At 36.9% G+C, this 26,717-nt stretch overlaps 1 protein-coding gene across 1 annotated transcript in view; it reads right to left on the reverse strand.

Annotated features, from left to right (window-relative positions):
• KLHL1 (kelch like family member 1) overlaps positions 1 to 26,717 on the reverse strand; it is a 402,603-nt gene that overhangs the window by 85,222 nt on the left and 290,664 nt on the right. Inside the window, exon 6 of the mRNA XM_032151000.2 lies at positions 14,947 to 15,171. Coding sequence (XP_032006891.1) covers positions 14,947 to 15,171 — 225 coding nt within the window. The remainder of the gene's footprint in view (positions 1 to 14,946; positions 15,172 to 26,717) is intronic.

Genomic DNA, 26,717 nt, shown 5'->3' on the forward strand with positions numbered 1-26,717 from the left:
CAACGCATGAAAATGTCTTTTTGTTTCTTCATACTTGAGAAATAGCTTGACTAGGAAGTAAGTTGAAAACCTTTGCCTGTCGGAAGTTTGAAGTATGCTTTCATTATTTTCTAGCATCTAGGATTGATACTCAAAAGCCTGATACCAGTCTGATTCTCATTCCTTTTAGCTGACAGGAATTTCATTGCTGTTCATTCAAGCCTGTTGTTCTCATTACCTTAGGTTTTGTTTTATTTTCCCTCACTATGGGAGATATTGTAATCATCATTTTACCCATGATATTCTGAAATAGGATACAAAATTTGAAACACATAAAATCCTTTTGTCACTCATTGTTTTTCTGATTGCTTTCTAGGAGAATCATTTTAGAAGTTCTGTGTTGTACTTTAGATTAATTTTCTCAAATTATTTTTTATTATTTTTCTTTCTGACTTTCACTTTACTTCTCTACTATAATGGCTATAAACAGGATATTAACTTTCTAATTATTGCTTTTTATCTCATCTATTTTCCCATAATTTTAATATTTAGTCATTTTATTGATTTTAAAGAGATGACATCAATTTTATATTTTTCTAAAACTTTTATTCGATACTCAATTGCAGCAAACATTTTAAATTTGAAGAGAAATTTCTTACACTTTTCTCTCTTTTGATAACTTCTTGTTTTCAAGGGTGAATATCTTATGGCATCTACTTGGAGATGCCAAATAAATTTGTGTTCTTTTTCTGTTTTAAGCTCTCTCTTGGAAGATGAATTATGTCTGGTTTTTAAGAAAATATAGTATTGGCTGGGGAGCCAAGATGGCCAAATAGGAACAGCTCCAGTCTACAGCTCCCAGAGTGAGCGACACAAAAGATGGATGATTTCTGCATTTCCATCTGAGGTACCGGGTTCATCTCACTAGGGAGTGCCAGACAGTGGGTGCAGGACAGTGGGTACAGCGCACCGTGCATGAGCCGAAGCAGGGTGAGGCATTGCCTCACTCGGGAAGTGCAAAAGGTCAGGGAGTTCCCTTTCCTAGTCAAAGAAAAGGGTGACAGATGGCACCTGGAAAATCAGGTCACTCCCACCCTAATACTGCGCTTTCCCAACAGGCTTAAAAAACGGCACACCAGGAGATTATATCCTGCACCTGGCTCGGAGGGTCCTAGGCCCACGGAGACTTGCTGATTGCTAGCACAGCAGTCTGAGATCAAACTACAAGGCGGCAGCGAGGCTGTGGGAGGGGCGCCTGCCATTGCCCAGGCTTGCTTAGGTAAATAAAGCAGCTGGGAAGCTCGAACTTGGTGGAGCCCACCACAGCTCAAGGAGGCCTGCCTGCCTCTGTAGGCTCCACCTCTGGGGGCAGGGCACAGACAAATGAAAAGACAGCAGTAACCTTTGCAGACTTAAATGTCCCTGTCTGACAGCTTTGAAGAGAGTAGTGGTTCTCCCAGCACGCAGCTGGAGATCTGAGAATGGGCAGACTTCCTCCTCAAGTGGGTCCCTGACCCCCGAGCAGCCTAACTGGGAGGCACCTCCAAGTAGGGGCAGACTGACACCTCACACGGCCGGGTACTCCTCTGAGACAAAACTTCCAGAGGAACAATCAGGCAGCAGCTTTTGCGGTTCACCAAGATCCGCTGTTCTCCAGCCACTGCTGCAGATACCCAGGCAAACAGGGTCTGGAGTGGACCTCTAGCAAACTCCAACAGACCTGCAGCTGAGGGTCCTGTCTGTTAGAAGGAAAACTAACAAACAGAAAGGACATCCACACCAAAAACCCTTCTGTATGGCACCATCATCAAAGACCAAAAGTAGATAAAACCACAAAGATGGAGAAAAAACAGCAGAAACTCTAAAAAGCAGAGTGCCTCTCCTCCTCCAAAGGAACGCAGCTCCTTACCAGCAATGGAACAAAGCTGGCTGGAGAATGACTTTGATGAGTTGAGAGGAGAAGGCTCCAGATGATCAAACTACTCTGTGCTACAGGAGGAAATTCAAACCAATGGCAAAGGAGTTAAAAACTGTGAAAAAAAAATTAGACGAATGGATAACTAGAATAACCAACACAGAGAAGTCCTTAAAGGAGCTGATGATGGAGCTGAAAGCCAAGGCTTGAGAACTACGTGAAGAATGCAGAAGCCTCAGGAGCCGATGCAATCAACTGGAAGAAAGGGTATCAGTGATGGAAGATGAAATGAATGAAATGAAGTGAGAAGGGAAGTTTAGAGAAAAAAGAATAAAAAGAAATGAACAAAGCCTCCAAGAAATATGGGACTATGTGAAGATTGATGTACCTGAAAGTGACGGGGAGAATGGAACCAAGTTGGAAAACACTCTGCAAGATATTATCCAGGAGAACTTCCCCAATCTAGCAAGGCAGGCCAACATTCAGATTCAGGAAATACAGAGAATGCCACAAAGATACTCCTCGAGAAGAGCAACCCCAAGACACATAATTGTCAGATTCACCAAAGTTGAAATGAAGGAAAAAATGTTAAGGGCAGCCAGAGAGAAAGGTCGGGTTACCCACAAAGGGAAGCCCATCAGACTAACAGCAGATCTCTCGGCAGAAACTCTACAAGCCAGAAGAGAGTGGGGGCCAATATTCAACATTCTTAAAGAAAAGAATTTTCAACCCAAATTTCATATGCAGCCAAACTAAGCCTCATAAGAGAAGGAGAAATAAAATACCTTACAGACAAGCAAATGCTGAGAGATTTTGTCACCCCCCAGGCCTGCCCTAAAAGAGCTCCTGAAGGAAGCACTAAACATGGAAAGGAACAACAGGTACCAGCCACTGCAAAAACATGCCAAAATGTAAAGACCATCGAGGCTAGGAAGAAACTGCATCAACTTAAGAGCAAAATAACCAGCTAACATCATAATGACGGGACCAAATTCACACACAACAATATTAACTTTAAATGTAAATGGGCTAAATGCTCCAATTAAAAGACACAGACTGGCAAATTGGATAAAGAGTCAAGACCCATCAGTGTGCTGTATTCAGGAAACCCATCTCACGTGCAGAGACACACATAGGCTCAAAATAAAGGGAAGGAGGAAGAACTACCAAGCAAATGGAAAACAAAAAAGGCAGGGGTTGCAATCCTAGTCTCTGATAAAACAGACTTTATACCAACAAAGATCAAAAGAGACAAAGAAGGCCATTACATAATGGTAAAGGGATCAATTCAACAAGAAGAGCTAACTATCTTAAATATATATGCACCCAATACAGGAGCACCCAGATTCATAAAGCAAGTCCTTAGTGATCTACAAAGAGACTTAGACTCCCACATAATAATAATGGGAGACTTTAACACCCCACTGTCAATATTAGACAGATCAACGAGACAGAAAGTTAACAAGGATACCCAGGAATTGAACTCAGCTCTGCACCAAGCAGACCTAATAGACATCTACAGAACTCTCCACCCCAAATCAACAGAATATACATTTTTTTCAGCACCACACCACGCCTATTCCAAAATTGACCACATAGTTGGAAGTAAAGCACTCCTCAGCAAATGTAAAAGAACAGAAATTATAACAAACTGTCTCTCAGACCACAGTGCAATTAAACTAAGAAACTCACTCAAAACCGCTCAACTACATGGAAACTGAACAACCTGCTCCTGAATGACTATTGGGTACATAATGAAATGAAGGCAGAAATAAAGATGTTCTTTGAAACCAATGAGAACAAAGACATAACATACCAGAATCTCTGGGACACGTTCAAAGCAGTGTGTAGAGGGAAATTTATAGCAATAAATGCCCACAAGAGAAAGCAGGGAAGATCCAAAATTGACACCCTAACATCACAATTAAAAAAACTAGAAAATCAAGAGCAAACACATTCAAAAGCTAGCAGAAGGCAAGAAATAACTAAAACTGGAGCAAAACTGAAGGAAATAGAGACACAAAAAAACCCTTCAAAAAATTAATGAACCAGGAGCTGGTTTTTTGAAAAGATCAACAAAATTGATTGATAGACCGCTAGCAAGACTAATAAAGAAGAAAGAGAAGAATCAAATAGACACAATAAAAAGTGATAAAGGGGATATCACCAACGATCCCACAGAAATACAAACTACCATCAGAGAATACTACAAACACCTCTACGCAAATAAACTAGAAAATCTAGAAGAAATGGATAAATTCCTTGACACATACACCCTCCCAAGACTGAACCAGGAAGAAGTTGAATCTCTGAATAGACCAATAACAGGCTCTGAAATTGTGGCAATAATCAATAGCTTACCCGCCAAAAAAAGTCCAGGACCAGATGAATTCACAGCCAAGTTCTACCAGAAGTACAAGCAGGAGCTGGTACCATTCCTTCTGAAACTATTCCAATCAATAGAAAAAGAGGGAATCCTCCCTAACTCATTTTATGAGGCCAGCATCATCCTGATACCAAAGCCTGGCAGAGACACAACCAAAAAAGAGAATTTTAGACCAATATCCTTGATGAACATTGATGCAAAAATGCTCAGTAAAATGCTGGCAAACCAAATCCAGCAGCACATCAAAAAGCTTATCCACCAAGATCAAGTGGGCTTCATCCCTGGGATGCAAGGCTGGTTCAACGTATGCAAATCAATAAATGTAATCCAGCATATAAACAGAAGCAAAGACAAAAACCACATGTCAATAGATGCAGAAAGGGGCTTTGACAAAATTCAACAACACTTCATGCTAAAAACTCTCAATAAATTAGGTATTGATGGGACATATCTCAAAATAATAAGAGCTATCTATGACAGATCTACAGCCAATATCATACTGAATGGGCAAAAACTGGAAGCATTCCCTTTGAAAACTGGCACAAGACAGGGATGCCCCCTCTCACCACTCCTATTCAACATAGTGTTGGAAGTTCTGGCCAGGGCAATCAGGCAGGAGAAGGAAATAAAGGGTATTCAATTAAGAAAAGAGGAAGTCAAATTGTCCCTGTTTGCAGATGACATGATTGTATATCTAGAAAACCCCATCATCTCAGCCCAAAATCTCCTTAAGCTGATAAGCAACTTCAGCAAAGTCTCAGGATACAAAATCAATGTACAAAAATCTCAAGTATTCTTATACACCAATAACAGACAAACAGAGAGCCAAATCATGAGTGAACTCCCATTCACAATTGCTTCAAAGAGAATAAAATACCTAGGAATCCAACTTACAAGGGATGTGAAGGACCTCTTCAAGGAGAACTACAAACCACTGCTCAATAAAATAAAAGAGGATACAAACAAATGGAAGAACATTCCATGCTCATGGGTTGGAAGAATCAATATTGTGAAAATGGCCATACTGCCCAAGGTAATTTATAGATTCAATGCCATCCCCACCAAAGTACCAATGCCTTTCTTCACAAAATTGGAAAAAACTACTTTAAAGTTCATATGGAACCAAAAAAGAGCCCGCATTGCCAAGTCAATCCTAAGCCAAAAGAACAAAGTTGGAGGCATCACGCTACCTGACTTCAAACTATACTACAAGGCTACAGTAACCAAAACAGCATGGTACTGGTACCAAAACAGCATGGTACTGGTACCAAACCAGAGATATAGATCAATGGAACACAACAGAGTCCTCAGAAATAATCCCGCATATCTACAACCATGTAATCTTTGACAAACATGGCAAAAACAAGAAATGGGGAAAGGATTCCCTATTTAATAAATGGTGCTGGGAAAACTGGCTAGCCATGTGTACAAAGCTGAAACTGGATCCCTTTCTTACACCTTATACAAAAATTAATTCAAGATGGATTAAAGACTTACACATTAGACCTAAAACCATAAAAACCCTAGAAGAAAACCTAGGCAATACCATTCAGGACATAGGCATGGGCAAGGACTTCATGTCTAAAACACCAAAAGCAATGGCAACAAAAGCCAAAATTGACAAATAGGATCTAATTAAACTAAAGAGCTTCTGCACAGCAAAAGAAACTACCATCAGAGTGAACAGGCAACCTACAAAATGGGAGAAAATTTTTGCAACCTACTCATCTGACAAAGGGCTAATATCCAGAATCTACAATGAACTCAAACAAATTTACAAGAAAAAAACAACCCCATCAAAAAGTGGGCAAAGGATATGAACAGACACTTCTCAAAAGAAGACATTTATACAGCCAAAAAATACGAAAAAATGCTCATCATCACTGGCCATCAGAGAAATCCAATTCAAAACCACAATGAGATACCATCTCACACCAGTTAGAATGGCCATCATTAAAAAGTCAGGAAACAACAGATGCCGGAGAGGATGTGGAGAAATAGGAACACTTCTACACTGTTGGTGGGGCTGTAAACTAGTTCAACCATTGTGGAAGTCAGTGTGGCAATTCCTCAGGGATCTAGAACTAGAAATACCATTTGACCCAGCCATCCCATTACTGGGTATACACCCAAAGGATTATAAATCATGCTGCTGTAAAGACACATGCACACGTATGTTTACGGCAGCACTATTCACAATAGCAAAGACCTGGAACCAACCGAAATGTCCAAGAACGATAGACTGGATTAAGAAAATGTGGCACATATACACCATGGAATACTATGCAGCCATAAAAAAGGATGAGTTCATGTCATTTGTATGGACATGAATGAAACTGGAAACCATCATTTTCAGCAAACTATTGCAAGGACAAAAAACCAAACACTGCATGTTCTCACTCATAGGTGGGAACTGAACAATGAGAACACATGGACACAGGAAGGGGAACATCACACTTCGGGGACTGTTTTGGGGTGGGGGGAGGTGGGAGGGACAGCATTAGGAGATATACCTAATGCTAAATGATGAGTTATTGGGTGTAACATACCAACATGGCACATGGATACATATGTAACAAACCTGCACATTGGGCACATGTACCCTAAAACTTAAAGTATAATAATAATAAAAAAAAGAAAATATAGTATTTATGTATATCTTAACTCATAGCCTAGGAATCTTGATAGATGGTATATAAATAATATTAAGCAATAAATACTTGTAGCTCCAAGTACATAGAAGTGATGAATAAAATGAAGATTTTAGAAAGACTTGATCAGAGATCAGCCTATAAGATAGGTAATCTTTAAATTGCAGAATACAGGGGACCTTTTTCTGATTTATTAGTTATAAACTCTATTATTCTAATGATATTACAATGGCTATTAGAAAAATGACAGTCATAGTTCTAGCACTGTTTTCCTCTTTTTGCCTCTCAGGAGAATTCAGAAGAAAAAGATAAACACTTGACTCCACAGTACTCTCTCTATCATCTATCTATCTATCTATCTGTCTGTCTACTTATTTACTTACATATCTATCTGTCTATATCTATGCCTATATTAAAATCTGTATCTATCCTCTAAATTTAAAATACTTCTTTGATTAAATCATTCCATGAATTTATTCCACAGGAATCTTTAGGATTGATCTTCTATGCTATCAATTTCACTCAGACGTTGAATTTCAGAATTTTTTTTAAATTAATTTTTTAAATTGTTTTACATGTCTGTCTTTTATTTTGTATGGGTAAGTTGACAGAATAAGTCTTATTTAATAAATTAAAAATATAAAAAATCAAAATATTACATTATTATTATTACTTATTTTTTTGGCAGTAGCATGTTAGAAAAAATATGACTATTGAGTCAAGGAATCTGAGATTAAACCCAAAGTTTTCCTTGTAAAGTGATGTGAAATAGGGAAAGTTAGTTGACTACTTCTTTCATCACTTTTTGTACAATTAAAATGACATAAACAGTATTTGTATTATAGGGTAGTTGTGAGAATTTAATCAGTTAACAAATAAATAGTAGAATGAACAAATGACCATTTTTTCCCTCTACTGTCCTAATATCTGATCATTCTTACTTTGGAAACATATATACACATCAGTGTTCTTGGAAAGCAAGGCTTGTTATTTCTCTACTGATGACAATAAGTTGAGCTACTTCTGTTTCCTCACCTTGAAAACGTAAGGCCAATAGTGTGCTTCCAACAAGAGACTTTAAATCTGGAATGACCAAAGCAAAGAAGGAAAGAAAGATTTTGTTTTGTATTTGTTTTGCGTTGTCAATGGTTGAAGCAACATTAAGTTTGGAAGAGAATGTAACTTAGAGCTACCTAATACATCTAGAGTAGGTAGAGGCAGAGACGCCAGCTGAAGCATCCAGCATCTTTCCATAGAAACGTCTTTGTCCTCACCAGGCATTCACCGAGATGTAATTGTGGTCTCTATTTAACTATCAAGCTTCTTTTGGTTTTAGCCAGTTCTGACACATTTGGTCAATTTTCTAAGCTAACCATTATGTTTTCAAAAGATTCCTCTTATTTATGCATCACTTAGTTTATCGTTGCTGTACCCATATAAAAACAACCTCTTAAAGTGACATTGTCAGGAATTGCATAAATAACAACCTTCAAATATCTACTAATAATAAGAACACTGGCAAAAATATTAAAATCAAACTCTGGAAACTAAAAATAAGGCGGGGAACAATATAGGAAGCATGTATTCAAGAAAAACAATGAAATCTAGAGAACAGTGAGGTTTAAATATGCTTATTTTTATCTCCTTCTCTGTAATGTTGTGGTTGCCACCAATCCTCTACACAATATTTCACAAAACTTAATATGAGAAAACATTTCCCAGTTCATCCATGATGCCAATATTACCTTCATACCTAAACCAGACAGAGACGTGATAACTCTAGACCAGTATCTCTTGTGAATATAGATATGAAATCTTCCACAAAATACTAACAAACAAATAAAATACACCAAAATATAAAAAGGGTTCTACACTGTGACTAAGTGTAATGTATTTGAAAAAGACAATGTGTATTAACACCTGAAAATTATTAATTTAATATACTCTACTAATTGAAAAAAGACAAAAATCACATGCATATTTCAATAGACACAGGAAAATCCAATACCTTTTTCATGATAAAAACATTCATTGAACTAGGGGCCGGGCAAGGTGGCTCACGCCTGTAATCCCAGCATTTTGGGAGGCCAAGGCAGGTGGATCACCTGAGGTCAGGAGTTCAAGACCAGCCTGGTCAACATGGGGAAATCCCATTTCTAAACGCAAAAACAACAGCAAGAACAAATAAAACATTCATTGAACTAGGAATATAAGGGACCTTTCTTAGCCTGATAAAAACATCTCTTTCTTTATTTTAAAAAAAGGAGAAACATATTTAATAGTGAAAGTCAGTTGTATAGTGAGTGCTGGAGGGTCAAGCCAGTGCCATGGGGGAAGCATACACACACACACACACAGACACACGCACACACACATAAAAAAGAAAAAATAATAATAAATACAAAGAAATATATTAATCTATTAAATATGTTCAGCCAGATTTCAGGATACAAGTTAAATATACAAATACAAACTGTATTTCTATCCACTAGCAATAGAAAATCTGAAAATGAGATGAAGAAAACAATCACATTGATAATAATATCAAAATAAATTATTTAGGAATAAATTTAGCAAAATAGGTACAAGACTAGGGACCTAACTCAACAGAATGACCTCTCATATACAGGATTGGAAGATTTATTTTTTTTTTACGTGGCAATACTCACAAATTGATCTGGAGATTCAATGCAGTCAATATTTAAATCCCAGGTACCTTTTTGTAGAAATTGATGATAAGCTGATCTTTTTAAAAAAAATATGGAAATACAAGGGATCCAGAATATCCAAAAATTCTTAAAATAAAAACCAAAGACAGTGTGATCACACTACATGATTTTAAAAACTACTACAAAGCTTCAGTAAACAAGAAAATGTGGGAATGGCATAAAGATATACACATAGACTAATGTAATAGAATTGAAAAATACAAAAATAAACCCTCACAGTTATGGCCAATTGATTTTTGACAAGGGTGCCAAGAATTCAATGGGAAAGAAAGGTCCTTTCAACAAAAGAAGCTAGGACAGCGCGCAAAAGAATGAAGTAGAACTGCTATATCATGACAAATACAAAATTAACTCAAAGTGCAGATCATATTTCTTAATTTAAGATCTTAAATGTTTGAAATCTAAAACTTTAAAAAGACAACATAGGCATAAATCTTCATGAACATAGATTAGAAAATAATTTCTTAGATATATCAATAAAACCACAAGCAAATAAATAAATAGTATTTCATGAAGTTAATAACTTCTGTGCTTCAAAAGGCACTATTAAGAAAATTACAGAGTGTCAGGAAAAGTAGCGAATGCATGCTGGGCTTAATACCTAGGCGATGGGTTGACAGGCACAGCAAATCGCCATGGCACATGTTTACCTATGTAACAAACCTGCACATCCTACACATGTACTCCAGAACTTAAAACTAAAAAAAAATAAAATTCATAGAATGAGAGAAAATATTTAAAATTCTTAGTCTGATAGAGGCCTTCTAACCAGAGTATCAAAATGTAAAAGGAACACTTATAACTCAACAATAAAAAGAAAACCCCAAGACAAGAATGAGAAAATATTTCAATAGAGCTTTCTCCAAAGAAGGTATACAAAAAAGATTCTCAAAAATAATTAGAAATGAGAAACTAGAGAAATGCTTATAAACCCACAGTGAGATACTACTTCAAATATACTGGGATTATTTAAATAAAATCACAATTTTAGGCAAAAATGTGAAGAAACTGGTACCCTTATACATTGCTGGTGTGAATAGAAAATGGTGCAGCCACTTTGGAAAACAGTTTGCAGTTTTTCCAAAAGGGAAACCAAGAATTAACCACAGGACTCAATAATCCCACACCTAGATATATACCAAAAACAATTGAAAACATACGTTCAAACAAAAAGGCATATATAGTAGAAGTCATAACAGCCAAACTATAGAAACAACCCAAATGTCCTTCTATTGATGATGTATTAACAAATGTGGTAAAGCTTGATAATGGAATATTGTTCATCCATAAAAGGAATGAAATATTGATATACACTACCTGGAATTGACTTTAAAACATTGTGCTACATGAAAGAAGCCATACACAAAAGGCCAGAAATCATATAATTATTTTTACATGAAATATTCAGAATGAGCAAATCCACAGAGATAAAAAGCAGATTAATTGCTGCTAAGGAAAGACTGGGTTATTAAGACTGACAATGTGTTGGGTATAGGATTTCTTTTCAGGATGACAAAAATGTTTTGGAATTTGCTAGTGGTGATGTCTGCTCATCTCAATATATTCAAACACACTGATTTCTGTACTTTAAAATTTAATTAACTTTATGATATGTGAACCAAACTAAAAGCAGAAACAACCCCTACCATATAACATATAAGATATTGGATAGCATATAAAAAATCCATAATAAACAATCAGTTATGCTTTACCAATTTCTCCTCAAAACACTTAACTGAAATAGTGCATTGTAGTAATGTCTTATTCAATTTTATACGATATAAAATATCATGAAAAAAGATAATATATAGAATTATATGCTTAAAGACTTAAGTGATAAAATAAATATTCATAGCATATTGAGAAAAGTGTGGTCTTAATTTGTTTAATTCCCTGGGCAGATCTTTGCTCCCTTGATGTCACAGAATTTAAATGAATATAATTTTTATATGTTACTTTATCCAGCAGAATGATCATTTATCGATAGCTGTGAAACATTTTAAACCACGTACTTTTAGCAACTACAGAACTCAGGTGACTTTCTCATAAAATCATGTAAGATTTTTTTTTTTTTTACGTAAATCAAAGGGAAAAAAGCTGGATAAGTCAAAATACATTTTGAGGTTTCACTTTTTTAAATTTTTAAAATTTTACTTTAGACTCTAGCTTCTTTTCACTTGAATGTATGTTATTATATATTCAATTTTGTAAAACCTCTGCATACTACACATAGATACAAATTAATGGTGTGGCAAATAAAATGATACATTTTAGTTTCTGAACAAGTAGAAAACTAGCACAAACTGTTGATTTCACACTCAAACCCAATCCTGCCGATTATACTGAAGAGAGAGTAATCATATATATTTGAGAGCCTAACATCATTTGTGACATTCTGAGTGAGACAAAAATTTAGAGCACTGCCTTGAGAGAATATCTGGGAGGAAAACTTGATATGTTCTTTTTTTACTACCCCATATTGTTCCCTTAGGAAGAGTTACTGCATGTTTCATATCGCTAGTGATGATACGTCAATGTCGGTGCAGAACTTGCCAGAATTGGATTGTTAACATCACAATGCCATCAGAGCCCAGCTTGAATGAGGAATTTTGAATAGCAGAGGCAAACAGACTTGCTGGTCATGAATATTACCTTCTCATTTAAGCTACGAGCTCTAAGGTTAAGGCATCCACAGATAAGAAAGAACATCTTAAGAAGATTTATGTGCAAATGGAAGTAAACAGATGCAACGCCTGAGGCCTACATACCAGGGATAACAGCAAATAGGTTGAGCGAAGTCAGCTTACAGGGTTAGGGCTTCATGCCCAGCTGTAATTCCCCCAGCTACTCCTGATTGTGTTAGTAAGATACAAAAACATATCATATGCCTTAGCCCTTCATACAATTACCCAAAGTATCTGATACTGGCCACATGAGTACTCAGATAAAAGAATTATCTATTTCAGAGGCCGCAACTACCATTAACCAGCATTAGAAGAGAAAGAGAAAGAAACAGAGGGTCAAGAAATGGTGGGAGAGAGGAATAGAAAGAAGAGCAGGAAAGAAACAGTAGGAAAAAAAAGAGAAAAATGATGAACAACAGAGAAAGAGGAGAGAGAAATAAAAAAAAGAGCTAAGGGAAGGAGAGAGAAGGAAGATGAATCTACAATAAAGAAGAGTTAAAGAAGCAGATAGGAATTTGAAATAGGAACAGTACGTAGCCTAACAGAGATAAGGGAGAATATGAAAACCACTAAGAAGAAGAAAGCAATTATAATGAATTACCAATTATGGATAGCAAGAATGCAAAAAAATTTGATTGACATCAAGATATCAATACATGAAATATATACCATGATGCACACAGATTAAGAACAATACAGAAGGCTGAATATTAAAGTTATCTATCAGGAAAGGATAAAGACAAAAATATAAAATAAAACTTAATAATATGATAGATTAAGGAATATCAACATCTATGCAATGAAAATCCCTGGAAGACGAAAGAAGGTTAAATCAAAGGCTGAAACTTTACATTAGAAGATCAGCAATCTTAGGCCAAGGATATTTATTATATTTGAGTATGATACATAAAACTGAACTTCCTATGATTCAACTGACCATAAAGGAATATGACTGATTATAAAGGAAGCACTCTGCCTCATCAGGGGAACACAGATATCTTGTGCCCCCATCAATCTGGCTTCAACTGACTAAACCTTTTACATTGGCATGTAAATCAAAGGCAGTCTTCTACAAGGGCATTGTCAGCCATCTTTCCTTCTCTCTTTCTTTCCTTTTCTCCCTCTCCCCCCATCAATCTGTGTATATTTAATTTCTGTAAATTTTACTTTGGATTGATGGTGGAGTAGACATGAATGCAAAATACAGTGCTGGGAACATGAACATTGAACAAGTATTAATTTTGCTTACCTGTGAATGCCTAAATCTGTGGATTTGCAATTAAACTCTGTTATCTGTCTAATATGTATATTCTAAATATAGGAAAGGAAGCACTTAGTCAATTTGCTGGCGTATTTTAGATCTTCAAAAAAAAGTAATTTGTACTTCTCCTTACAATCCTCATAAGACAAAGTGTAAATTCAAGAACTGTTAGTCTTTATTCAATTGCTCTTTATAATATGTATATAGGACTTTACAATTTACAAAATGATTTCATAGTGATTTTAATTATTATATTTTTGTCTACTTAATAACCTTGAATTGGTGGCAAATCACGAAACCAAGGCTGAGTTTAAATGCTGGCCCCAAATCATGCAAATAGAAAGTGATAAATTCAAGATGCACATCGAGATCTGAATCCAGGTATAGTTCTCTCTAGTTCCTGGTTATCCCATAGCAGGGAACAGATAAATCCTATCACAATGACTTATGGTGCCAACGAATGTGTTGCTCTTTCTCTAAACCTTTATTGTCCAGATTTTTCAAGGTGGAATCAATTAGGTGCAAAGACATAGATGTGCTTATTCAATAATGTGAGAGAAAGCTACCTTAAGTTTCACTCAACCCACATTAACTATTTTTCCCTCTGGGTTGCACTACTTCAGCCTTTCCATGGTACTTTATTTTTCCATATTCAACTGTACATATCGTATGATCTTTGAGGACAGCTTGAGGTCTACTTTGAGGATGGCTTGGAGTCTACTCTTTTAGAGAACTTTAATATGTATCTCAACAGTTTAAATTAAGATTAGTAAACACAGGAAGATGTCAAGAAATTTAAATAAAAAATATGCTTCAAATAAGCCCATAATTTACTTAAAGATAATGATAATTGATGACATTGTCATAGTTTGGATGTTTGTCTCCCCAAAACTCATGTTGAAATTTGATCTCCAGTGTCGGAGGTGGGGTCTCCTGGGAGATGTTTGGACCATGGGAACAGATTGCTCATGAATGGCTTGGTGCTGTCCTCATGGTAATGAGGTCTTGTTCTATTAGTTCCCTCAAGAGCTGGTTGTTAAAAAGAGCCTGACACCTGCTCCCGTCTCTCTTGCTTCCTGTGTAACCATGTGATCTCTGAATGCATGGCCTCTCTTTGCCTTCTGTCATGAGTGGAAACTTTGAAACTTTCACTAAAGGCCCAATATTCCAGCTGGAAGAACAGTGAGCCAAGAAACTTTTCTATGTTAATTACCCAGGTTCAGGTATTCTTTATCGCAACACAAATTTACTAAGACAGGCATCTATAATATATTTTACCATATAGTTACATTATCAATAACATGTCTCTAAAAGTAATATCAATAAAGTAAGAGATCTTACCTAGACCATGTCTATGTGTTGACATTGGTGGTAAGACAGTCCATGTCTTGGTTTTGGGATTGTAACATTCAACCGTGTTCAATGTCTTTAAGCCATCTCGACCTCCAATTACGAAGAGTTTGTCATCAATAACAGCCACACCAAACTGCAACCTTCTGCCGTTCATCATCCCTGCCTGGATCCACAGATTTGTTCTCAGATCATACTTCTCTATAGTTGTAGCTCCTGATAAAATATAAAATCAAAAAGTCACCAATTGCTATAAATCCAACAAACAGCCTGCCAAAGCAGGGTACAAATGAGGATGTGAAAACACTCTTGTCATATTCATTTTTTTTTTAAAGAAAAAGTGGCAGAAAAACAAAAGGAGTAGTAATTCAACTACTTTATTTTCTCTTCTTGGCAGACGTGAATGATCAAAATAGACACAAATGTTCATCTTGTTTGAATTACATAATGGTCTCATGCTAAACTATTGAGTCTATAGAAACATTGGTGAGCATGACCCAGTTCTTTCAGTGGATTTTACAACTTCCCTCTATCACCTTTGTCATTTAAAAATGTAGCATAATACCAGCTTGAAAAATATTTATGAAAGCCCTTTTAAATAATTAAGCTATGCATGTTATTTGGATAATTTCTGAAAGTTAGTTCAATAAACTATTACCATATTTTTCTTTAAATTTGTCATACACCTTAAATAACTGAAGGTTTTAAAAGTCAATTGTAAGATATATAAGCAAATATTTGCTATGCTTTTTAAACTAGCTTTTAAAAAATAATCTGGGGAATAGCTTAGGCCGGGCGCAATGGCTCACGCCTGTAATCCCAGCACTTTGGGAGGCCAAGACGGGCAGATCACAAGGTCAGGAGATCGAGACCATCCTGGCTAATTAACAGTGAAACCCTGTCTCTACTAAAAATACAAAAAAAAAAAAAATTAGCCGGGCATGGTGGCAGGCGCCTGTAGTCCCAGCTACTCAGGAGGCTGAGGCAGGAGAATGGCGTGAACCCGGGAGGCGAAGCTTGCAGTGAGCCGAGATCGCGCCACTGCACTCCAGCCTGGGCGACAGAGCGAGACTCCATCTCAAAAAAAAAAAAAAAAAAAATTCTGGGGAATAGCTTAATAGAATTTTATAAAATGATCCTCTATCCTGAACAATCCTGTTAGAATCTCTAAATAATGTAGCTTATATTTCTTAAAAGCTTTTTACATAAGTTTGAGAAATGCAATAACTCTGACTAATAAAATAGAAATTGAAAGAAGCAGCTAAATTGCTGGTGAGATTTGTTTTAATGGGTTTAGTTACCCAATTCTCATTAAAAATGCCTGTGTAGAACAAGCTCCCAAATGTTTATATGATATAAGCTAACAGACACTGATCTTGATGTAGTGTTTGACTTAATGTTCAGACTCACCTTCACCAATGTTACACCTTCAATCATGAAACATTTCTACAAAGCAAATTAACATTCTTGTGTACTTTCACTTAAGCACTGATGATCTATTTTACTTGTAATAAAAGTTTGCAAATCTAGGGAATATATTCCTCTGGGGACTCATTTACTCTTTAGAACCTAACTAGTAATGAACTAAATGAACATAAACACTTTCATAACAGAAGTTTTGCTAATTAAAGTAAAAATGATACAATTTATGCTCAATTTTTACTTAAACGTAATAGCAATAATTAGATATGTCAAATCTGCTTTCTGATATTGCTAAAAATATAGGTTCATTCCAATATATAACTAATTTTGAAGTATTAGGAAATTATTGTTATTGTTAGGATAAAAATAAATTGCAACGTTCACAAAAGTTATTCAATACTGTTTATTAACATGTATAATATTTTAAACAAATGTATTTATTTTATATTTTAATATATTTATTATATTGGATATTGAATGTTTTATTCATTTGCCTTCAAATCAAAATTCTAAAGCAAACTACATAGTTGAATAACTAACTTTAAAGTCATCTGGATTCTGAAAGTTTGATAACTTTTATATTATATGAATGCATAACTAAAAATTAAGAGTTATACACAGGTGGCCTGGTGTGTGGCTCACGCCTGTAATCCCAGCACTTTGGGAGGCCGAGGAAGGTGAATCATCTGAGGTCAGGAGATTGAGACCAGCCTGGCCTCAAACTCTGTTGAAACCCCATCTCTACTAAAAATACAAAAAATTAAAAAAAAAAATAGCCGGGCATGGTGGCTCATGCCTGTAGTGTCAGCTACTCAGGAGGCTAAGGCAAGAGAATCTGTTGAACTGGGAGGCAGAGGTTGCAGTGAGTCCAGCCTGGGCAACAGAGTAAGACTCAGTTGCATAAAGAAAAAAAAAATGGTTTACACAGGTATCTGTCTCTTGTGACTCTATTTGACCGACGATGGCAGAAGAAAGTAATCTAATCCTAATTAACACAATCTCATTAGGCTCATATTTTCTGGTATGAGTGGACAAGGAAGAAAGTATTTGAACAACTGTACTTCCCACAGACTCCAAAGCCTTGCTCAAAACCTTTGCAGGGAATTTGAGGTCCAGTTACCCTCCTCAGAGGAAATAGGAATGAGTGAAATTAAGACTTGTGAGCAAGCAAAGGGGTTGCAATTCAAAAAAGAAAAGTCAGGAATTGATTTGGATTTCAAAGCCTCATTCAAATGAGCTAGATAAGTCTTAAATCTCAATACGTGACAGGATTTTTAACTGTCACAGTTTTTCCTGTAACTTCAGTCTTCAAAAGTGACCTACTCACCTATCCTAGTAGCTACAGCAGAAATAGGAGCTCATTTCCATCTTCATTATTCAAATCAGTTTATATTAACTTACTATGGCTACTGTTAAAAATATTTTCAATTTAGTGACAACACAGATATGTTATCCTACAGTTCAGGAGGTCAGAAATCTGGAATGGTTCTTTCTGCACTAAAATCAAAATGCTGCCAGGGCTCTGTTCCTTTCTGGAGGCTCCAGGAGAAAATCAGTTCTCTTGCCTTTTCTATCTTCTAGAACAGGGGTCCCCAACTTCCAGGATGTGGACCAGTAGTGGTCCGTGGTCTGTTAGGAACCAGGACGCACAGCAGGAGGTGAGCAGCACCCTGAGCTTCACCTTCTGTCAGACCAGCCATGGCATTAGATTCTCATAGGAGCACAAACCCTATCGTGAACTGTGCATGGGAGGGATCTAGGTTGCTCATACCGTATGAGAATCTAATGCCTGATGACCTGAGGTGGAACAGTTTCACCCTGAAACCAACCTCCACTCCCCGACCCCATCCATGGAAAAATATTCTTCCACCAAACTAGTCCCTGGTGCCCCAAAGGTTGGGGACTACTATTCTAGAGGCCACCACATTTCTTGTTGCTCCATCTTCTATCCCCAAAGTCAGCAACATTGCATTTCTCTGACATTGACCCTTGTGATTACAATGGGCTCATACCAGTTTAATCAGACATAATGTAGAATAATCTGCTTATGTTAAATTCAGCTGCTTAACAACTTTAATTCCGTCACAAGCTTTATCCCACTCTTTCTGTGTAACATAACATATTCACAGGTTCCAGGGTTTAGGATATGGACATTTTTCTGGGTGGTGGGGAGGTGCATTATTCAGCTTACCTCAGAAACCAAGGCCTATTTATACTCCAGTCTTCAATCTTGCTTAGTTATATAAAGTTAAGCGATACAAAATGAAAAACGATATTTTATGTTTGTAGAGCTTACTCATATAAGCCAATACAATTGTTTTTCTTATTCAAATGTCAGCGGGTATTGTAAATGTTTTATCTTCTTTTTAAGAATAATAAAATTAAGGTATGCTTTCTCTTTTTTAAGGAAAATTATTAATAATAATATCCTTTATGGAATTTCCTCACCAATGTACTTTATTAGCTGTCTATCTAAGCCACCTAATTCTATAATTATTATTAATTTATCAGTTTGTGAGTTCTGTTGTTTTCTTTTGTTTATAATACTGTATGTCTTCTAAACATGATATATTTATGTGCAATTTTATAAACTTGATAATTTATTATAGACTATATGTTAGTTAAGAGATAGGTGTGTAGCATTTGTAGTAATAACAAATTTTGATACTGAGTTACTAGAAATAATTCTTACAATGCCCATTGATTATTTTCTTTTTTTATTTTTATTATTTTTTTATTTTACTTTAAGTTCTGGGATACATGAAAGAACGTGCAGGTTTATTACATAAGTGTACATGTGCCTTGGTGGTTTGCTGCACCCATCAACCTGTCATCTAGGTTTTAAGCCCCACATGCATTAAGTATTTGTCCCCTTGCCCCCCTACTCCCCGACAAGCCCTGGGTGTGTGATGTTCCCCTCCCTGTGTCCATGTGTTCTCATTGTTCAACTCCCACTTATGAGTGAGAACATGCAGTGTTTGATTTTCTGTTCCTGTGTTAGTTTGCTGAGAATGATGGTTTCCAGCTTCATCCATATCTCTGCAAAGGACATGAACTCATTCCTTTTATGGCTGCATAGTATTCCATGGTGTATATGTGCCCCATTTTCTTTATCCAGTCTATCATTGGTAAGTATTTGGGTTGGTTCCAAATCTTTGCTATTGTAAATAGCACTGCAAAAAACATACGTATCCATGTGTCTTTATAGTGAAATGATTTATAATCCTTTGGGTATATACCCCAGAACTCCCACTATTGAGTGAGATTCTCAAAGTGGGGGGGATAAGGGAGGAAACCATCCCTTATATTGTCTTATGCCCAATTTCTGCCTCCATAGGAAAAAGAAGTAAAAACTAAAAGGCAGAAATGAAATCCACAAGCAGACAGCCTGGCATCACACCCTGGGCCTGGTAGTTAAAGATCGACCCCTGATCTAATCAGTTATGTTATCTATAGATTACAGACATTGTATAGAAAAGCACTGTGAAAATCCCTGTCCTGTTTTGTTCCGATCTAATTACCGGTGCATGCAGCCCCCAGTCACGTACCCCCTACTTGCTCAATCGATCACGACCCTCTCACGTGCACCCCCTTAGAGTTGTGAGCCCATAAAAAGGACAGGAATTGCTCACTCAGGGAGCTCAGCTCTTGAGACAGGAGTCTTGCCGATGCTCCCAGCTGAATAAACTGCTTCCTTCTTTAACTCAGTGTCTGAGGGGTTTTGTCTGTGGCTTGTCCTGCTACATTTCTTGTTTCCTACAATGTCCAATGATTATTTTCTATAAAAAGTATTTATAAGGCTGGTCTGAGTGCAATTGTGTTTACAACTAATTGATCATAACCAATTACAGATTTCTTTGTTCATTCTCCATTCCCACTGCTTCACTCGACTAGCCTTAAACAGAAGTATTCATATAACCAAGAGAACTCATGATACATATATTATTAAGAGCTACTTGACACTTTAGGGATATTTTAATTGAAATATTATTCTTAAATAAATACTGAGTAAAGGTGTTTTGTGTAGGGAGTTTTAAATAAGATATTAATAAATAATATTTAGTGAATATTTCCCTTGCTCTAAGAGCTTTACCTACATTACTACATTTCATTTTATAAAAGCCTGATGAGATACATATTATTATTGTGTCAATTTTACATAATAAAAAACAAATTACAGAAAACTTTAATTACTTGCACAGCATCTCTCAGTTAACACCTGGTACACCCACAATATTGACCTGGCTCTAGACCCCACTCTGAGAAACCCTTCTTTTTATGATTTCATCCCACATGTAAAAAGAGTTAATTGCAATTAATATATGCAGTGGGTAGGATTTTAAAAATTTCCCTTCCTGAGATTGCATGACCTATTTTCCAGAACCTGTGCCTATGTTGAAATATCAGCCCATGAACTGCTACACTATATAGCATTGTTGACTTTACAATAGGAATAATATCTCGCTGGCCCTGATGACGTGATCCCTTGAAAGTGAGAGATTTTTTTCAGGCTAGTGGTAGAAGGGGAAGGAGAGCTTTCTCCAGTTAGTGGCAGAAGGGAAAATCAGAGAGTTTGAAGCATGAGCAGGACTTGACTTACTGTTCCTGGCTTGAAGATGGGTCATATAAGAAGGAATGCAAGTGGTCTCTAGAAGCTGAGAGTGATTCTGACCTGACAACCAGCAAGAAAACAGTACCTCAGTTCTACAACCACAAGGAATACATTTTGTTAACAATCAAAATAAATTTGGAAAAGCTCCAGATAAGAGTATAGCCTAGGTAACACCTTGATTTCAGCCTTTTGTGACCTTGAGCAGAGAATTCAGACATGCCACCCCAGGCTTCGAACCTACAGAACTCTGAGGTAATAGATGGCAGTTGTTTTAAGCCACTTTTTCTGTGGTAATTTGTTACAGCAGCAGTACAGTATAGTTCTTTCAAATGTGCATTTTTACAATTAATAAAGTATTGGTTTTTCCAGTTCAATAATTTAACCAGAAGATATTATATATAATACAAATACGAAACTGCTTTTCTCATGACAAAACAAACAGTAGACTCCTTTCTCAAAATATAAAACTGAGAAAAAATGGTCAAGATGTTATCCAAAGTGCAGTTCTGGGTCTCTCAGGAGATATTCACTTATATAGACAAATACAATTTTTTTTGGGGGGGGGGAATAGTAATTAATATTTGTACACTCTAGTTTGGCAATACAGACAGCAGAATTTGTTCCTAAATCTATAATTCAAACAAATAGCAACCTCGCTTATCTTGCATACAGCACAGAATTCAGTGATAAAAAGTTTTCTCAACTGACAAAAGGGATGTCACAAAAAAGCTCCTAAAAAGAAAATAAAGCTCTCTTATTCAACTCACCAGAGAGATCTTTACCTGTTCTCACAATGACTTTTTACTGCACTTTTAATGAAATATTAATAACTGGACTTCCAAGCCATTTTACAAACTCATAAAGTAGAATGATTTAGGACAATTTAAAGCAGCAATGGGTGGCAGAGAGAAAATAACCAGGAAAAAAGAATGCATCGACTTAAGTAGAACAATCACTTATGGTTCTTAAACAACAGCAACAAACGATAAAACCCGTATTATATAATACCTAAAGGACAGCTTGGCCTAACACTTTGGTGACCTTGATGCCATCAAATCATTAGGAAGAAGTTGTTATGTTTGATGTATTGTCTTTTAAAAAGCAGGAAATAGTGAGACTCAATTTGGAATAGTTTAAAGTCAAAAAAATTTTTATGATCCATAAAACATAAGACTTCAAGCTTTAAAAAATATCATTATAAAGAATTACTTATTTTTTCAATGTTTTATAGTATAAGCATTTCATTGACTTTCATGTATTCATATTTCTATGAAGAATAAAGCTTTAGTATAACATTTTGATACTTATATAAAAGGTATCATTGCAGGAGAAATATTTTTCCAGCACAAATAAAAGTCTTTATTTTTTAAGTAATTTGTTATACCAGTGGCTTTGAAAACATTTCTCAATCATTATAATAATTCCAAATGTGCCAAATAAGCAACCAAAATATTCCATATCAATCCCTGATAAAATACTAATAGAGTGACACATAGCTATGTATAGACATATAAATTTAAGTTTACCATTAAACTTAATGCTAGATGTTGAAGTAGATCTATAAATTTCAAAAATCCAGCATTTTGCTTGCTATTAAAGTAATCTCATTGAAATGAGGAAGTACAAAAAGAAGTCTACTTCTTGGCTCATAACCAAGGAAATGAAGAATATAGACCACATTTCTATTGTATGTATTACATGTAATAGTCCACCTTAATAGCTAATAATTTTTACCTTTAAAATGTTAGAAAAAAGAAAACACTTCTGGAAGTAGGTAAATCAGAGAAGCAGAATACAAGTCAATACAATATTTAAATAAAAATTAAAACCATTTAGATAGTGGAAAGAAGATAATAACCTATTTAAGGTAGCACCATTAAGAGCAAATAACCTAAAAATAAAATTAGCAAGGTCAGTGCCAGCTCTACATGAAAAAAACAAAAACAAAAACAAAAACAAAACAACACTAAAATTCTGTTGAGAGATGTTTGTTGAATGAATGGAAAAAAAGAAAAAAAACAAAACTACACTGATTCTGAATGATATTACTTATTTCACAATTAATTATATCACATTTAATATATTAATAATGATATTTGTACAAGGAATTTATAAAATTATACTGGCATTTCTTTGGAAACTTAACTGTACAATACTAGGAAGTAAATTCTTTAAAGCCAGACAATTTCTAATAGGATGCTCAAGGGGAAAAAGCCCTATCAGACATTAAAAAGTATATAACTATAGAGTTTTCTTTAAACAAAATTACTGATGAAGAAGAATAGCTACATTAATGAATCTGAAAGACAGCCAGAAATAACCCTAATACATATGAATATTTTTAATGTAATAAAGGTGGTTATACACATCAATGGAAAACATCTTATTATATAAAAAACTAAGATAATTTTTTATTCTTTTGAGAAAAATAAGTAAATCTTACTCCTTATACCAGAATGAATTTCAGATGAATTGATTACTCAAGCACAGTTCACATGGCCACAACTTGATAAATGTTTGCTTCTGTTCTCTGGGTCCTCATGTATTAACCAAGAGAGAGTTTAAGTTACCTTCCAGGGTAATAGTCACAGTCTAATAAAAGCTTAAGAGAACTACAGATCAAGATGGCTGACTAGACTCAAGTAGTATGTACCTCCTCCACAGAGACAAACCAGAGTAATAAGTATATACTCACACTGTACAGGTCATCTTGGAGAGAACACTTGGATTCATCAGAGAAGAGATGGGAAGTGCCAGAAGTAAGTAAAGATAGTGTTCCAGGCAGCTTACCCAGCTGGGAACCAACTGAGATCCTGGACGTGGGGAAACCGTAAGATAGAAACCCACAGAGCTCAGAAATCAGCTTTAACAATCTGGGCCATGGGAGAAACCCTTGACCAACCACTAGGGCCTCATATCTGATACATGGAGCTACCTAAAGATTCTCAGAAATGTTGCTCCAGACAGGGAACCCACACAGAAACTCAGAGGCATTTGATCCTGGAGTAACCTCAGTGGGAAGCCATTTTGAGAGTGCAGATACTGGGGACCTACAGACATGACTATAGCCGCTGCAATGATCCAAGGAGGAACTGGGGAGAATAAGCACACCCACGCAACCTCTGGTAGGGTACTTGCCACTCTGCTACAAGTTGCTGATTAGATTAAGACACAAGTGGACCATACACTCTACAGCTTCTTGTTCATGCTACGTGCCTTGGTGGTGCTCTGACCCTGTCTAGTTCCAGGCCCAAGATGTCATTTTGGGAGTTTAATACTGGGCCGAGCCTTGCCTTTGGCCTGAGTTCAGGCTGACATGAGTGCAACTGTCACCTGACCAAGGACTGACAGAGAAACCATGTCATCCCACGCATATCTAGGACAATACTCACTGCTCTGCAAGGGGCTGATGTGAGATCCAGTTGTAATTGGACTGCACTCCCCATGGCTTCTTGTTCACACTGCTTAGTTGGATGGTGCCCTACCCTCTCCAGGCCCAAGATACCATTTTGAGAGTTTAATGCTGGACCGAGCCCACCCTTGGCCTGAGCTTGGGATGATATGGCAGCAGTTGCTGCCTAGCCAAGAAGGGACAGGGAAATAAGGCCGTCCTAGGTATGCCTAGGACAATGCCCACTGCTCTGCAGGGAGAGTGCTTTTCTCCCTTCTCTGTTGCTTCTGCTCCCACTGCTACCTACTGCCTCTTACTCTTCAGGACCACCTCCTAGACTGCTGTTGTTAGAATGAAACATGAGCAAACCACGCTCCCCATGTAGCTCACCTGAGAGGGCCCCCACTCTCTCCAATTATAATCCCACACCTGGCACCATTCTGAGTGTTTAGAGATGTTGTTTGGTGACTGGTGGAAATGGCAGGCATTTTATTCTCAAGACTAAAGAGACTGGAGAGCTTGCTCTGGAATGGGGAGAAGGACTTCCAGAGCTGCAATGAGTGGTGGGTGTGGAGAGTGCCCCAGCAGTTGGCACTGGAATTAGACTCTCTCCCATTACAGGACTGGAGTGCAAGGAGTGTTGCTGAAGCTGAGGTTTCTTGCAGACGGCAAGACTGCAGCAGGGCAGCTTTGGAACCTGAAACCTGTCTGTGTGGGTCATTGCTGGGTGTCCCAGCCTGCTCTTTTGGTCACTTGGGGGACAGTGCTCCTTAGCTCTGAAGAATAAGAAGGAGGCAGATGTTGCCCTCCTGGAGATCTAAACCTTTGTGTGGTTTGTCCCTAAGGGAGGATAGGGTGCAGCCACTCAAAGACAACCATGGGTTGATAAAAATGCAAGTATAACACCAGCTGCTGAAGGGAACACCACCGAAGCCCAGGAATGGATATGGAAAGTGGGTCACCTCTTTCCCCCCACACCCCACCTCAGTGTACTGCTGCAGACTCAGCAGTGGCCCTTCCCACTGGGCCCAGGAAGTGTGGGTTGAAAGAGACTGTTTCTTGGGCTTCTTTAGCAGCTCTACCCTGACTAAAGGTGAACATATCCTGAGGGAGGGTGCTTTTCTTCCTCTCTGTTGCTTCTGTTCTCACCGCTACCTACTGCCTCTTACTCTTAAGGACCACCTAGTAGACTGCAGCCTGAATTACATCACCAGACAAAATTACATTACTACAACCAACAACATCTTAGAAAGCCACTACACAAATCTTTCTGCAACTAAGGAACTCCTACAGAGGCCTGGCACTCTGAAAGCACCCAGAAATTAAGTTAATAAATGAAACACCATATATGGCACAGTCATATCCCCAAGGTAACAAATAGAATAAAAAATCAAGAAGTCACATCCAAATGATAGCAAATAAAAAAAAAAAATACAAAGTGTCAGCTCTCAGAAGAGAAACAACCAGCACGAAAACTCCAGCAATACAAAAAGCCAGTGTTTTGTCACCTCCAGGGGATTTCAGTAGCTTCCAAGCAATGGATCCTAACCAGAATGAAATGTCTGTAATGACAGATATAGAATTAAGAATATGGATGGCAAAAAAACTCAATAAGATCTGAGAGAAAGTTGAAATTCAACACAAAGAAGCTGGAAAATAATTCAAAATTTAAAAGATGACATAGTTGTATTGGAAAGAACCAAACAGATTTTCTGCAATTAAAAAGTTTACTACAGACAAACAGAGAGCCAAATCATGAGTGAACTCCCATTCACAATTGCTTCAAAGAGAATAAAATACCTAGGAATCCAACTTACAAGGGATGTGAAGGACCTCTTCAAGGAGAACTACAAACCACTGCTCAATGAAATCAAAGAGGATACAAACAAATGGAAGAACATTCCATGCTCATGGGTTGGAAGAATCAATATCGTCAAAATGGCCATACTGCCCAAGGTAATTTATAGATTCAATGCCATCTCCATCAAGCTACCAATGACTTTCTTTACAGAATTGGAAAAAACTACTTTAAAGTTCATATGGAACCAAAAAAGAGCCCGCATCCCCAAGTCAATCCTAAGCCAAAAGAACAAAGCTGGAGGCATCACGCTACCTGACCTCAAACTATACTACAAGGCTACAGTAACCAAAACAGCATGGTACTGGTACCACAACAGAGACATAGATCAATGGAACAGAACAGAGCCCTCAGAAATGATGCCACATATCTACAACTATCTGATCTTTGACAAACCTGACAAAAACAAGAAATGGGGAAAGGATTCCCTATTTAATAAATGGTGCTGGGAAAACTGGCTAGCCATATGTAGAAAGCTG

The sequence above is a fragment of the Hylobates moloch genome, unplaced genomic scaffold, assembly GCF_009828535.3.
Source record: "Hylobates moloch isolate HMO894 unplaced genomic scaffold, HMol_V3 SCAFFOLD_4, whole genome shotgun sequence".
Lineage (NCBI taxonomy): Eukaryota > Metazoa > Chordata > Mammalia > Primates > Hylobatidae > Hylobates > Hylobates moloch.